The 16,062-nt window shown below is 45.2% G+C and overlaps 1 protein-coding gene and 2 pseudogenes across 7 annotated transcripts in view; 1 reads left to right on the plus strand and 2 right to left on the minus strand.

Annotated features, from left to right (window-relative positions):
- The window catches only part of ALG8 (ALG8 alpha-1,3-glucosyltransferase), a 28,133-nt gene extending 26,257 nt beyond the window's left edge, over nt 1–1,876 (minus strand). For 2 of the 5 annotated variants that reach the window (XM_079105108.1, XM_079105109.1), the window contains exon 1: nt 1,754–1,876. In XM_079105108.1, the coding sequence (XP_078961234.1) occupies nt 1,754–1,774 (21 nt within the window). In that variant the 5' untranslated portion in view covers nt 1,775–1,876. The remainder of the gene's footprint in view (nt 1–1,753) is intronic. The other 3 variants (XM_079105111.1, XM_079105110.1, XM_079105107.1) reach the window with 3 other exon arrangements.
- Nucleotides 1–16,062, plus strand: part of LOC306640671 (coiled-coil domain-containing protein 43-like) — a 436,234-nt pseudogene that overhangs the window by 195,280 nt on the left and 224,892 nt on the right. The window lies entirely within an intron of this gene.
- LOC306638567 (actin-related protein 3B-like) overlaps nt 1–16,062 on the minus strand; it is a 317,597-nt pseudogene that overhangs the window by 44,131 nt on the left and 257,404 nt on the right. The gene's annotated exons all lie outside the window — the stretch shown is intronic.

Consider the following 16,062-nt stretch of genomic DNA (forward strand, 5'->3'; position numbering starts at 1 on the left):
ATTTGTAGTTGTGCAAACATCATAGAGGGTATGAATATAAATCAAGATGGCCACAATGAAGATGATATAATCTTACAGGGCTACAGTTGTATAATATGCAGTCCATAATTGACCAAAACAATGTCATTATACGGTACAATGTGACAATAAATGACCAGAGGGAATATGTAAAGTTCAATTAGGAAACTATCCTACGACAAATACATTCTTAATTCTTGACCAAGGGCAGTACTCAAAATAACAAACCTGAAGACACATTTCTAGGTTGAAGTAACTAAAACAAGAAATATCATCTTATACACACAGACCTATAGTTTAAAAAGCAAAGCAAAAAAACAAAACAGAAAAAAGTTCATCCTGATTTGAAAGGAATTTCTTATATTTTCTTTCCAATTTGCTTTTAAGATGATTTATTTACTTTCTGCTGATCAATCCCCCTGCACTTTGCTGAACCTACATATTGCAATTCTTATATATATAATTACATATACCCATTAGTATGGATAGTCCATATATACACTTCTTCCTCACCCAACAAGAGATTATCAAGACCTTGAATCAAAATGATACCAATAAACCAAACCCTAAAACTAGGAAGTGGGAGAACCTGAAGGGCAATGAGACAAAGAAAGAGGGTTAAAAATCAGAAAAGAGGTGAAGTGAAGGCAGAGGCTAATGTTAATAAATGTTGATACTGAGTACCTGTTGTATAAATACCACATTTGGTAGTGGTTCCTGGTTCTTATGCTTTCAGTCTTGACCCAGCAAACACCTATCTTGAACACAACAGTAACTATGGTTTTTATACCTGTGTGATCTGGCGACTACCTACTTTTTCCTGCACCACTTTTCCTCCTTTACTGCTCTTCAGTCACAACAGGCTGCTTCTAGGCAGGGTATCCAGAGTTCTTTCCTGTTGTAGGAAAGAACTTACTCCTTCCCATTTCTGAGCTACTTTTCACACTGCTCTTTTTTATACTTTGGATTTTTACTCAAAGATCACCGCGGGTGGAAACGACACAGCACGATATGTGCGTGTACGGAAATGTCAGTGAAACCCACTAATTTATACAATTGATAAGCATTAATAATTATAATTTTTACGATTATCTTCTACAAGGAGTAAAGCCCTATTTCCCTCACAGATTTTTTTTTTTTTTTTTTTTTTTGGTACCAGGGATTGAACCCAGGGGCACTTAACCACTGAGCCACATCCCCAGCCCCGTTTTTGTATTTTGTTTAGAGACAGGGTCTCGCTGAGTTGCTGAGGCTGACTCTGAGGCTGCCTCAGCCTCCCAGGTAGCTGGGATTTCAGTGGGGCGCGGCGGCCTCATCCTTCACAAATTTTATCACAGTCTGAAACTTTCCTGTTTGTCCCAATCAACTCCATGAAGGGCTAAGTCCAGAAAAGTCACAAAATCCCCAGGATTTATAACAGAGCTGGCGCCCACTGGCAGCTGATGATACCTGTTTAATGAATGGTGGAGATGGGTGTACTTATCTGCATATTAAGGATGTGGACCCTGAGGCTCAAAAACTTGCCCCAAGTCAACAGCGCCAGGGCTGAACACGACCAGCCAGGGCTATATTCTAGTTCTAAGTAACAACCCCCGAAGTGGGAAGCTTAGCAAAGGTGAAGGGTCGGCCACGACCCAACGTTTCTCCTCACATCCAAGGCTATGCACACATTTTTCTCCCGCCCTGACCGATCGCGGGGCCTCCCCGCCCAGACCCTGGCCGTGCAGGTCCTTACTAGGTGGGAATGAGAAGGCATTTCAGAAGAGTCACCCCGATCGCCAAAGCAGAAAACCAATTGCCACTACCCGTTACGGTTCCGAGCGCCGCCATTGCTGCAGCACCACACACTTTCGATCAATTTGAGCCACATCCGGGCTCCCGCGCATGCGGGGAAGACCCTCGGAGGCGGTGCCCGCGACCTGCACGCATGCGCCTAGCCACTCAGCCTCTCGGAGGCCAGAGCTCAACCTTTTAAACCTCCCGCCCATGGTTCTCTTTACAGTCAGTCTTTCTCCACACCTGGAGGTGTGCTACTGCGCCTGCGCGGGCGTTTTCGGCAACAGATTTTTTTATTTGCTAATTTATACTTCGACTCAAACAGTACGCGGTCTGCTGTGGGTCTTGATTTTACCTGCAGTTTGAGATAGGTAGGTGAGAAAAAAACTTATCTTGTCCTAGAGACGTTCAGAGTGCTAGTGGAGGAGACAATTGTTATCCGTTGGTTACAGTAGATAAAAGTACTGGAGGCGTCGGAACCGGAATTTTAAATCCAGGTAAAGAATAACAGGATCAGAGGTAGAAGTAGGAACCAATCTCTGTTGCTAGGACTCTGAGCTAGGCCGTGGCGCAGCACCTTCCTGAGTGGAGCACGTTCTGGAAGTCCACTAGAGTCTAACATTTCTCGCACTCAGTGTGGTAACCTGGGGATCTTGTTAAAAATTCACATTCTAATCCAGTAAACCTAACGTACTCTTAGATTGCATCAGTGGCGCTGGTACTCAGTCACAAGAGCTGAGGCACAAGCAATGGAATTAGTTTTTTCTTTTTTTTAAACCCCATTTTGGTACTGGGTATTTAACCCAGGGCACGTTACCACTGAGCTGCATCCCCAGCCCTTTTATTTTTTATTTTGATACAGGTTCTTAGTAAGTTGCTGAGGCTGGCCTCTAATGTGGTGATCTCCCTGTCTCAACCTCCTGAGGCTCTGGCATTACAGGCCTGCCCACTGTGCCTGACAGGAGTTAGTCAGCTTTGTGCTGCCTGTGGTCTTAGACAAACTTAAAAAAAACACCTCGGTTTCTTTTTTTGCAAGTAGGAGGTAGAAATAGTGGTTGTGAGGATTAAGAGAATGGATGTAAATTGTGTGGAATGATACCAGGACAGAATAAGTGCTCAATAATGTGTCAGAGAAATTAAATACCTCACTGAAAGATGCACAAGTAGTAGGTACTAACATGTTTATGCTCCCCACAGCTTCATATGTCATCCACATGTGTATGATGCTTAAATTTATACCTCAAGCTCAACCCTCTTCTCTCACCTGCAGATCCTTAGCTCCCAACTGCCTACTCGATGTCTCCTAGGTGTTTTTTTTTCCCACATTGTCATTTTCTTTTCAGTGCTAGGGATCAAACCCAGGGCCTCCATGTATGCTAAGCTAGTGCTCTACCATTGAGCTACGGCCCCAGCCCTCTTAGATGTTTTTAAGTAGCTTGCATTAGTTTCCTATTGCTGCTGTAACAAATTACCACAAATTCAGTAGCATAGACAACACAAATTGATTCTCAACAGTTCTGTAGACCAGAAATCTGAAAGTCTCATTGGGCTAAAGTCAAGGAGTTGGTTCCTTGTGAAGGCCCTGGGGAGAATCTGTTTTCTTAAGTTTTTTTGCTTTTAGAACTTGCCTGAATTTCTTGTCCCCTTCCTTGACATTCTGACCCCTTGGTACCATCCTCAAATCTCCCTCTGCTTCCTTTTCCTTCTTGTGTATGTGTGTGTGTCTCTCTCTTTTTTTCAATTAGAGGGCTTGAACCCCAGGCCTTCTGCATGCTAGGCATATATTTCTTCTTTGCAGAAGTGTTTGTTTAGCTCATTTGTTTATTTATTAATTGGGTTTTTTTTTTTTTTTTTTTGGTCTGAAGTTTTTTGAGTTATTTATATAATCTAGATATTAATCCTCATGTCAGAAGAATGCCTAGCAAAGATTTTCTTCCCATTCTGTAGGTTCTTTCTTCATATTGTTGTTTCCTTTGCTGTGAAAAAGCTTTTTAACTTGATTCCATCCCATTTATTAACTCTTGGCATTATTTCCTGAGCTTTAGGAGTCCTTTAAAGAAAGTCGTTGTCTTTGCCTACATATTAGAATTTTGACCCTATATTCTCTTCTAGGAGTTGCATAGTTTCTGATCTAATTCCCAGGTTTTTGATCCATTTGAGTTGATTTTGTGCAGGGTGAGAGATAAGGATCATACCCTGTATAGGGTTGTCAGGGTAGATGTCTTTCTTAAGCCACATGACCTGGCCTTTTTCCTTTCCAAGAAGTTGATCCATTCTGTTCCAGTTCCTGGTCATTGCTGGTGACTGAAAAACTGTCCTGATCACTAACAAGCTTCTCTCTGAGAGAAAACATGCTCAGATTTTGGTGATCTCACAGATTGCAGCAGTTCTGTGGGTTCTGAGTGCCCAGAGACTTGTTTTTATTTTCAATTCTTATATTTTTGGAAACTGAAACAAATATTATAATTGTTCACATAAATGAAAGGTTGTTTTTTTTTTTTTTTAAACTTAGGGTAACTGTCACTTGGAGAATGAAGTCCAAAAGAAACAGTCAAGTTAGTTTAAATAAGTAATATTACATTTAGATGTTGTAGTATTCAATTATTGCTACAGAGGAATTTGGCCCACAACTTAGCACCTAAAATAAGAAACACTTATAATTTCTGTGATTAAGAACTGAAAAGTGGTTTAGTTGGGTGACTCTGGCTCAGGGTTTCTCCTGAGGTAGCAGCTGGGATGACATCAAGGGCTGTAGCCAAATGAAGATGTGACTGGAGCTGGGGAATCCACTTCCAAGGCCATCAAAAGGCCTCAGTTCCTATTCATCTGGGCTTTTCCCTGGGTGCTTGATTGCCCCTGAGGGACAAAGCAATTGGCTGCTGCCAGATAGTGATTCAAGAGTGAACAGGAAGCACATTGTACTGTTTTTCATGATACAGAGTCTGAAGGTGCACATCATCACTTCTGCTTCATTTGTTAGAAGCCACTTACTAAATCCAGTCTACAGTCAGGGAGAGGGCAGTTAGACTCCACCACTTGAAGGGAGGAATTGCAAAGAACTTTTGACTTATTTAAAGTCTACCACAGATGTCTTTTTTACATTCTTGGGATATTAGGAAAGTAATTGTATCAAAGCGAAAACAAAACTGAACAGATTCTTATAGTGGGAAGACCCTCCATTTATTGTGTCTAGATTGTTTACCCTCTCAATAAACATTTTCCCCTTCTGTGTTCTAGCACAGCCCTCAAAATGTACAAGCTCTATGTTAGGCCTTGGGTATTCAAGGATGCATAACAGGAGCTGCCTCACCTGAAGACTAATGCATGCTGGCACTGTGCTGAACACTTCTGTTGCTTTATCTTCAAAACTGTCCTTTGAGGTAGATACTGTGATTATCACCACTTTGCAGATGAGAAAACCGAGGTTCACGCTGGGTGTGGTGTCATATGCCTGTACTCCCAGCAGCTCAGGAGGCTGAGGCAGGAGGATTGCAAGTTCAAAGCCAGCCTCAGCAATGTAGTAGGCGCAAAGCAACTCTGCGAGACCCTGTCTCTAAATAAAGTACAAAAATGGGCTGGGGATGTGGATCAGTGGGTTAAGGACCCCTAAGGGCAATTCCTGGTACAAAAACAAAAACAAAAAACCCCCTGCGGTTCAGAGAGTTTAAATAACTTGCTCAAGGGTGCTTAGTAAATTGAAGAGGTAGGATTGGAATTCAGGACTGTCTAATAATTACATTTTCCTATTACCCACATGGCCTTTTAGGAGCTCAGAGTCTCCTAAAGCACATGACACAACCAATTGCTGATAATATGTGGAGAGTCAGCAATTACAGATAGAGATAAAGGGGCACGATGGAGAGAATAATCATATCCCCACTTTCTAGTGGCTACACTATAGGAAAAGTTGAAGCTGTCTTCGGGCCTCTATGACACAGACCCTACTTGCTTCTCCAGCTTCATCTTACCTTGCTTCCTCCCACTTACCCTATTTTAGCCACATGGAACTGAAGGGTTAGTGATGATCAGTGAAATATGTACCAATAACTGAAAAGTGAAAAGGTACCCAGACAAACCACTCCAGATGTGGGAACTCACACAAGAGATTTTATTAGGCAGACAAGCGGTGTCTGTCTTGAAGAGAGAGAGAGAGAGCATGAGAGAGAGCATGGTGTTGGGGTGGGGGAACTTTGCTTAAGTAGTTGAATTTCCTGGGCTAATGATGATTGGGTCATTTGCTGAGCAGTTAAAATTCTTGGGCTAGGGATTAAGCCAATGGCTGCCAAGCACAGGCTGACAAGTGGACCAATGGCTGGCTAGGATCATAGACTGACAGCCCGGGGTGCTGTCATGCCCCCTTGCCTTTACCCACGGGCGTGTCCTGTGCCCAACCACCCAGGAAGGAATCCCATGATGTTGTAGGGTGCGCTGGTCGTAGGCAGCCCAAGGCCCGAGGTGAGAGCCAGACTGCAGGGCAAACCCAGTGCCCGCCTACTGCCTGCCATGGTGAGCCAACACCTGGTGGGTTAACGCGAACCCACTGCATCGGCAGCTGTGCACCTACTGCACCACATCTGCCCACCTAGCACTACATTCCCCCATTTTTATTTTGATAAGAAAATCCCTTTGGGCTCATGGGCGAAGATCCATCTTCAGTAACTGTTTCCTGCTGGGTGTGGGCATAGAGCTGATTCAGGGAAGGGAGATGTCATTGCAGCAGGTGAGGGTTGAGAACCGGATAGTTCTTCTGGGGAGTGCACTTGTAACCAGGTTCTGATTCTTTCCTGTGAGGTCCTGATATTCCTGAAATACAAGCTGATTAATACCTGATTGGTTAACACAGTCAGTAGTCTTCCAGAGAGCACTTTCCTTTTCTAGTGAACCCACAGAGTGACTTCCATTAGAAGATATGCAACTGAAAGCAAATTGGAAGAGAGATACTCCTGATCGCCTGCTCCACAGGAGTGCTGTTGAAAGTCAAAGAGCTGTTAAAGTCTAGAGTGCTAGCCAGGAGATGAGAGAACCCCACTGTCATGTACATGCAACATCCCTGTGCTATGAGAGGGTTAGTTAAATTGAGTCTGTGTTAAGAGTGAATATGTAAAATGGGTGAAACATCCCTGGGGACAGTAGGAGTCAGTCTTCCAGCAGTCCTGTGGGCAATCCGGGAGGGAGGGAATGACTGGCACCTGGACAGATCTATTGGGAAAAAATCCGATAGTTAGGAAAATGGCAGACAGAGCAAATGGCAGGGGAGGCAAGAATAGCTGGCGGTCCAGTCCTCATGACGGGGTGTGGTTGTCTGGTGCCTCAGTGTTCTAGTCCTCAGCCTCTAGAACAGGAGAAAAGGTGGAGGGCTTGATGACCTTCAGCCTAAGATGGAGGGGTTCCACTGGGGTGGCCGAGTATTGGTTGGAAGAAACCTGAGGGTTAGAAGCTCGAGAAGGGTTTGTGGATTGATAGTAGAGCTTAACCCAAGAAATGTGCAGCCATCCTGGTAAATCTTGTAGCTTGACAGCTGGTGGCGTAGCCAGGATCACCATATGGGGTCCCTGCCATTTGGGAGATAGAGGGCTGTAGCCTCCTGAGGAAGAGAGATGAGAACTTGGTCTCCAGGCTAGGGAGATAGCTCAGTCGGTAGCGTGCTTGCCTTGCAAGCACAAGGCTCTGGGTTCGATTCCCAGCACCGCCAAAAAACAAAAACAAAAACAAAAAAAAAAAACAACTTGGTCTCCTATTTGAAGAGGTTGAGCCAGCGAGCCAGACAAAGGTTTAGGCAGGGAGGAGTCGGCATAACCCCATAGGAATGCTCAAATGTGGTTTAGGAGAGGAACAGATATATGAGAAGGAAGAGAGGAAGGAAGGGGCACTATCCCAGGGGAAGGTTGGGATACATCAGCTTGAAAGGGGAAATATTAGCAGGTTTCTTTGGGAGCGAATTAAGACACAGAAGAGCAAGGAGCAGGAGTTTAACCCAGTCAAGGTGAAGCTCTAAAGAAAGCTTGGTTAAGACATTTTTAAGAGTTCGATTCGTTCATTCTACTTTATCTGATGACTTTGGGTGAAAGGGAATGTGGAAATGCCAAGGGACCCCAAAGGCCTTGGCAAGTTGTTGGGAAATTTGAGAGATGAATTCAGGCTCATTATCTGACTGGAAGGAGGAAGGTACTCCAAAGTGAGGAATGATTTCATGAAGGATGAAGGTAGAGACGGTTAATGCCCTTTTGTTGGAGGTGGGGATGGCTTTGGCCCATCCTGAGAAGGTATCTACCATAACCAAAAGGTATTTAGACTTTCTTACTGTGGACAGGTGAGTGAAATCAAGTTTCCAGTCTACCCCTGGAATGATGCCACAGGCCTAGTGTGTGGGAAAAGTGGGGGGCTTGGCAGCTGTAGGATTGGTTTGTAGGCAACGTTCACATGTGGAGGAGAGTTCTTTCAGAAATGAGATGTCAGAGGAGAATAGTTGCTGATGAGTCTTAGTGAATTGTAAGAGTGAAGAAAGGTTGGGGTGGAACAAACGGTGGAGGTAGGAAAGTATCTCCCTGTTGGAGAGCAGTGGATGTAAGGGATCATGGAGAGTCATAATGGGGGCCAGCATGGATGACAGGGCAGCCCTTTTAACCTCCTCACCTGCCTTGTTTCCCGAAGAGATGAATGATTGGTCTGTCTGATGGGCCCGGCATTGTATAAGGCCTATAGTTGCTGGAAGGTGAACAGCCTCAAGGAGGGTTAGGATGTAGCTAGAGTTGGTGATGGAGTTCCCTTTTGTAGTAAGAAGGCCTCTCTCTTTCCAAATAGCAGCATGGGAAAGGATAATGTGAAGTCAGTGTAGATTGTGAGGAATTCTCCCTTTGCGAGGGTGAATGTGTGGGTAAGGGAGACTACCACCTGATGGTTGGTGGTGGTGTTAGGTAGTGGTCCTGACTCTACAATCTTCCAGGGAGACAATAGCATATCCAGCCCATTGAATCCCTTCATGGAGAAAAGAGCTCCCATCAGTGAACTGTATGAAAGTATTGTTGTGTAAGGCCCCCTCCTGAACATTGGAGGGGCAGGGGAGTAACTCCTCCAGAATCTCGAGGGAGCTATGGGTTGCTGAAGCATGTATGTTGGAAGGCGGGGGTAAGAGGGTGACTGGATTTAAAGGAGGGCTTGTCTTAAAGGAAATGGAAGAGTCCTCAATAAGAGCAGTTTGCAAGGCTAACACCCGACAGGGTGGTGGCGCTTGCAAACCCTTATAAGAAAGAAACTGGGACAGATGATGAGGTGAGAGCACTTCAGTGCAAGCCCCAAAGGAAAGTTGGTTTTTTTTTGATTCCTGGGTTAAGACAAATGCTGCAGCCAATACCCCAAGACATGGTGCTCAGCCTCTTATGATGGGGTCTAACCTTTTTGATAAGTATGCCACTGGGCCAAGGGTGGGACCGAACGTGTGCCCTAAGACCCCCAGAGCGAACCCACTTTTTTCAGAGACAAACAGGTCAAAGGGTCTGGTGATGTCAGGGAGGTGGACTGGGGCTTGAAGAAGGAATTTCCTTAGGGTCTGGAAAGGGGCTTCCATTGGGTTGAGGAGAGGTTCAGTGGGTGTGCTCTTTGAAGCCTCATACAAGGGGCTGCCAGGATGGAAAATTTTGGGATCCAGGATTGTAGATATCCTGCTAGTCCTAGAAAGGAAAGAATTTCTTCCTTTGTAGATGGAGTGGACATGTTCTGCAATAATGCTTTTCTTTCTACAGTGATGGCCTTAAATCCAGGTGAGAGGCTGATTCCTAAGTAAATAAGCTGAGGTTGGGAAAGTCGTACCTTTGCTGGAAAGACCCTATACCCTGTCAGCCAAAATATTTCAAAGTTTAATAGTATCTCCTTGGGAGTCCTCGAGAGACATAGAAGATCATCAACATACTGTAAGAGAGAGGAGGAAATGAAAGTAAGAGAGGCAAGATCATGAGACAGTGTTTGGCCAAACAGGTGAGGGCTGTCCCAAAATCCCTGTGGAAGAATTGTCCAGGTCAGCTGAGAAGAAACTCGAGTGAGGGGATCAGTTGCCAGGTGAAGGCAAAGAGATCCTGAGAGTCAGGATGAAGAGGGACAGTGAAAAAGGTGTCCTTCAAATCCAACACAGAGAAGTATGTGGTAGAGGAGGGGATAGAGGAAAGCAATATGTAGGGATTGGGCACAGTGGGAAAGATGGGGACAACTGCCGAGTTGATGATGCGGAGATCTTGCAACAAACGGCAAGATCCATTAGGCTTTTTTTTTTTTTTTTTAATTTTTTTTTAGATGTTGATAGACTTTTATTTTATTCATTCATTTATATGTGGTGCTGAGAATCGGACTCAGTGCCGCACACATGCCAGGCAAGCGCTTTACCACTGAGCCACAACCCCAGCCCCCAGTAGGTTTTTAAACAGCCAGGATGGCAGTGTTATAAGGTGAGTTGGTGGGGCACAGGAAGCATTTCTGCCTTAAATCCTGGATGATTGGTTGACATTCTAAGAGGCTCTTTTGGGGAAGGGGATATTGGGCTTCGGCTGGGTAGGATGTTGGGTCCTTCAGGCAAATGAGTACAGGTGAGCATTTGGCTACAGAGGGTGTGTGGGTGTCCCAGACCTTGGGGTCAACAAGGGAGGGAGGAAGGGGATATGAAGACTCAGGTTGAGTTGTATGTTCCTGCAAGGTCATGAGAAGAACAGCAGAGGAGTTTTGGTGGAGGTGCATGGTGAGTGAGAAGGGAATAGAGGCACCCAATTTGGCTAGGATGTCCCTTCCCTAGAGGGAAATGGGACACATAGGAATTATCAAAAAGGAATGAGTGAAGCAGATTTGTTTGATATGCAACTTATTGGAGGGGTTTGTAGGGGGTGGTATGGTTTTCCCTCTACCCCAACAGTAGAGGATTTGGCAGGGGAAGTGGGTCCCCAAAACTCCCACATTACTGAAAAGGTGGCTCCAGTATCTATAAGGAAAGGGAGCTGCCTGCCTGCCACCATAAGGGTCACCTGGGGCTCCTGAGCGGTGATGGTTGTCAGGTGTAGAAGTCCTGGGCCCCTTCAGTCATCCATTGCCAACCCCAGTAAGTCACTGGGGGAAGTGGATGAGGGTGACCTGGCACTTCTCTGAGTACCAGGGCAATCCACTGCCCAATGTCCCAGTTGGTGGCATTTTGGACAAGGACCTGGGGGGCTTCTGGGGGTTGGGGCAGGTTCATGCCCAGTGGCCCTGTTTTCTGCATTTGAGGCATGGGCCTGGAGGTCTTCTGGGAGCAAAGGTGTCCCTAATAGTGGATGACTGGGCAGGTCTAGCTGGCTGAAAGGCTTTGGCCAGCATTAGGCATTTTAGTTTTTTTTTTTTTTTTTTTTTTTTTCTTCCCTTCCATTATACACCCTGACTGCCACTGCTATAAACTCTGGCTGTGGGGTAAGAGGCCCCCTGTCCAACTGCTTCAATTTAGCCTTTATGTCTGGGTAGCTTTGGGAAAAATAATAAGTCACGAGTAGCTGCCGTCCCTCTGGAGTTTCAGGGTCCTGATTAGTGTATTTGAGCATGGCCTCTGTGAGGCAACTCAGAAAGGCAGATGGGCTTTCAGTTTTGTCTTGTATTACTTTCTGAAGTTTATCATAATTAATGGGTTTAATAGCAGCCTTTTGGAGACCTGAAAGGACACAGGTTTGGAACTTGTCCTGCTGCAGAAGCCCAGTCCCTGTGTTGTAGTTTCATTGGGGCTCCCTGTCTGGTACTGCTTCAGCCCCAATGGGGTGGGTCGAGGTCGATTGGTGAACCTCATCTGCATAATTGTGCACCTGTTCCCAGACTATCCTGCGCTCCTCAGGGGTCAAGATGTTGGACATGATCATATAAATGTCATGCCAGGTAAGGTCATAAGACTAAGATACTGAAATTCCTTAATGAAGTTTGTGGAGTTGTAGGTGAAGGAGCCTAGCCACTTCTCTATTTGGGAAAGATTGGACAGCGAGAAAGGAACATGGACTCTGATCACTCCCTCCACACCAGCCACCTCCCATAAGGGGGCTGGAACATGTGCGCAGGACCACGTGGCGGGAGGACTGGTTGGGCTGAGGGGGGAGCGGAATCAGAAACAGAATGGGGCAAAGGAGATGGACGAGCAGGGACCCTGTATGCGGGTGGTTCATCAGCCAGGTCAAAGTCAGAGGAGGAGGAAGGATTGAGGGGCAGGAGAAGCCAAAAGGAGGTGTTTGGCTTTGTAGGAAGAGCAAAGATCAAGTTTAGCGCACAAGAAAGAAAAGGCTTGGAGATAAATTCTCCTTCTACTTGCCTGCTCATAGAAGTTGTACAAGTCCCTTAAAATATTGGGGTCCAGGGTGCCATTAATTGGTCATTCTGATTGATTATCTAAAGGATACTCTGGTCAAATATCATTACACAAGTAAATAAGTTTTGATGTCTTTAGGTCAGGGATCAGGTGAAAGTATTTGAGATTTTCTAGTAAACATCCCAAGGGTGAATCTGCCAGGATGGAAGACCTAGATCCCATGGTGGAGACTGAGAAACAACCAAGTCAGTATCCAAGGTGTCCTGAGGACACAGACTAGTTGACTGGAATGAGAAGGCAGCACAGTAATGGGGTTCATCACTTGACCATCAGTGTGCTGGACAAAAGCTGAGAGAGTTGAAGATCTGATGTCAGGATTTTCAAGAGCGAGCGCGAAGAGGAGCCTCAACCCTGAGAGAGAATCTCCACCATAAAGATCAGGAACCCACCTGTCAGATAAGGTCAACTAAGGGGGCCAGCCATAACTATAAAAGTTGTGGCTGGTGGAACCCCCACTCCTCAACCGCCTTGAGGATGCTGGAAGATCAACGGTCACATCTCAGGTCAGTAGAGGAGTGTTTAAGCCAACCTAGGGGAAGACTCACCAATCTGAAGGCTGGTGGTGGATGTGGAACTGAGTGTCTGGGCAAATGGAAGGTGAAACCAGCATCAGCAGGGGGTGGGGGAAGTCTGGGGTGACAGATGGAATTCCACTCACCTTAGTGGCGGCAAAAGAGTCCATCTGAGTCATAGCACCAATGAAAAGTGAAAAGGTGCCCAGACAAACCACTCTGGACATGGGAACTCATGCAAGAGATTTTATTAGGCAGACGAACAGCATTTGCCCTGAAGAGAGAGAGAATGCAAGAGAGAGCATGGCAGGGGAGCTTCGCTTCAGTAGTTGAATTTCATGGGCTAACGACGATCAGGCCAATTGCTGAGCAGTTAAAATTCGCAGGCTAGGAATTAAGCCAATGGCTGCCGAGCACAGGCTGACAAGTGGACCAATGGCTGGCTAGGATCACAGACTGATAGCTGGGGGTGCTGTCATGCCCTCTTGCTTTTCCCCACAGGGGTGTCCTTGCCCGACTGCCCAGGAAGGAGACCCATGAGGTTGTAGGGTGCACTGGTCATAGGCAGTCTGAGGCTCTGCAGCCAGACTGCAGAGCAAAACCAGCACCCACCAGCTGCCTGCCATGGCGAGCTGACACGTGGTGGGTTCACACAAACAGAGCAGTGCATTGGCCTGCCAGGTAGCCCACCAAGCACTACAATAACATGGCAAGGTCACAGGCTTTCTTTGAATTGCCTTTAATGAACAATCAAATAAGTTTGTAGAACAACAGGTATACTAATCATGAGAATAAATGGATGGAAACAGAGCCAATTAAGAAATATATCAAGAAGGAAAGATCAATGTGGCTAACTCCTCCTATACTGAGGTCATTGAAAGTTAGGATTTATGGCCATAGGTTTCTTAATGTATTTCAGAGGAAATTTCTTTAAGAGTGCAGGTGCACTAAGATGAAGTATGCCTGGCCATAGACACTGGCACCTGTATTAACATAGGGATTGACTTGTAGATGAAGCCCCCTGAATGGGGTAGTCACATGATAGTTCTGGAGAAGACCAACTAGGGTCAAAAACTCTCCTGCCTGATATGAAGGAGGAGTTAAACATCTGATTAGGAAAGACTACAGAAGGTGGAACCCAGTTCTTCTGGCAAACATCAAACAGTAATAAATTTGGAAACAGCATTGTTTCCTTTGTTGTTGCTCAGAGATGGCCCATTTTCTCTCCTGATAGTGTTTTTTGCTTGAGCCTTACTTTCACTCATAATAAAATTCTCTTGCTTTACTTTTTGTGTCTGTTTTTAAATTTTCTTTTGCTGGGACACAAGAACTGATGTTTGGAGCTTCAGCTCCCCACTCTCCTGTGATAGAACTTCTCTGAATATACCTTGTTCTTCATGCATCTCTACCTTTGTATATGCTGTTCCCTCTTCTCAAATGCCCATGACATGCTCCCACAAATCCTTTGTGACCCAGCCCAAAGGATCCATGGAAATTTCCCCAAACACTATCTCTCTCTCTCTCTCTCTCTTTCTTTCTTTCTCTTTCCTTTTCTTTCTCTCGTTCTCTCTCTTCTCTCATGTTCTTTAATTCTCTCATTCTTTCTCATTCTCTTTTGTTCTCTTGTTCTCTCATTCTTTTCTCTCTCTTTCTCTCCCCCCACCCACTTTCATTCTTTCTACTGGGGATTGAATTCAGGGGCACTTAACCACTGAACCACATCCCCAGCCCTTTTTATATTTTTATTTATAGACAGGGTCTCACTAAGTTGCTGAGGTTTACTTTGAACTCAATCCTCCTGCCTCAGTCTCTCAAGCCACTGGGGTTACAGGTGTGCACCACTACACCTGGCCGTAGGTTTCTTTTAAAGCATTCACCAGTGTCTGTTAAAATCGCCAACCCTAAGGACAGGTAGGCCCTGCATTACTCTTTAGATCTAGTTAAAACTGATTTCACCCAACCATATCCTAATTTTATGACCTGCAGAAACCAAAACTCTTGTTGATATTTCTAGAGCCTCAGACTTGTATGTTTTCACATGACCTCTTTCTCTGGACTATTTCCTCACTTGTGGCCTGTGTTACGTGTAATTCAGGGAGTACATTCAATTCCTTCACTGCTTTCCAGGAAAAGTTTTCTCATACACCACATTTATAAGACTTTTCTGAATAGCTGGGGTCACAAAGCAAGTTTCGTTAAAATCTCTAGGAGTCAGCCTGCCCCTCCTCCATCCTCTTCAGCTACCTGACCACAGGGTGTCCCCCTGTTCCCAGGCAGCACCAGTACTCACCTGGGGAAAGGGACAAGGCTAAAACATTCCAGAAATATTCAGAGTCAAATTGGTAGGAAAATAGGTTTTATTCAAAACCAGATTTGAAGGAAGATAGAAGAAACTTACTGTTAGAAAAGATTCCATCTTCAGAGTCTGAGAATATGTAAAGCTTTAAAAGGAGAAGAGGCAACAAAGTAAGAGAAAAGGAAGGAAAAGTACACATGCAGATTGGGTTAGTCTCTGCTAGCCAGGCCTGTGTGGGGAGGGCATTCTCCATTCTCAATTCCTTGGCATAGGGGTCAGCCCTCTGCTTCCACTCTCAAAATCAGAAGGGTCCCACACTTCGGTCTGTCCTTTCCTCATGGAATATTAGTCTCCCTGATTCTGTGGTCTCCCCTTTCTCTCTAACAACAAACCTTTTCTATTGCTGTTTCCACATGGAACAGTTTTGGGACGCTTTCCATGTGTGGCCTTTCTTCTATTCAAGCCCTTATCAAGGTGATACTTTAAATAAAAGCAACTCCTTTCCAAAGAGGAATTCTAGAGCTGACAGTTGTTTGGATGTTAATTTTCTCCATCTTCTTATTTAACTAATTGTTTATGAAGGTGCAAGCACAAATGAGAGAGGCAGGAGCTGGGAAGCAGACCTCGAATCTGTAGGATCAGCAAGCCCTTCTTCAGTGGTGAAGTGAATTGATCAAACACCTGATGTGGCTCTTTTTCAGGGCAGAAAATGGTGGTGGGCTAAAGCAAGGGTCTGTGTTTTATAGGCTTCATTTGGGGTGGGACAGGAAGGTAGTTCTTGGGGTCCATTGTATTGGAGTCAGCTGATCCATCAGGTTGGGAAAGGAGTGTGGATAGGGAATTTCCTGGAACTTATTGTATTGGGATCAGCTGACTCATTAGGGTGGAGAGGTCAGGTGCCAGTCAGGTGCAAGTTCCTTTTGTGTTTCTTTCCCTCTGATTGAATCCTGGGCTTTTATTTATTTTTTATTTTTATTTTTTTGTGGTACTGGGGATTGAACCCAGGGTCTTGTGCTTACAAGGCAAACACTCTACCAACTGAGCTATCTTCCCAGCCCTGAATCCTGATCTTTTAAATGACAAAGCTTCAATTTTATCCTGGACAA

The sequence above is a fragment of the Sciurus vulgaris genome, assembly GCF_902686455.1.
Source record: "Sciurus vulgaris genome assembly, chromosome: 11".
In the NCBI taxonomy this organism is placed as follows: Eukaryota; Metazoa; Chordata; class Mammalia; order Rodentia; family Sciuridae; genus Sciurus; species Sciurus vulgaris.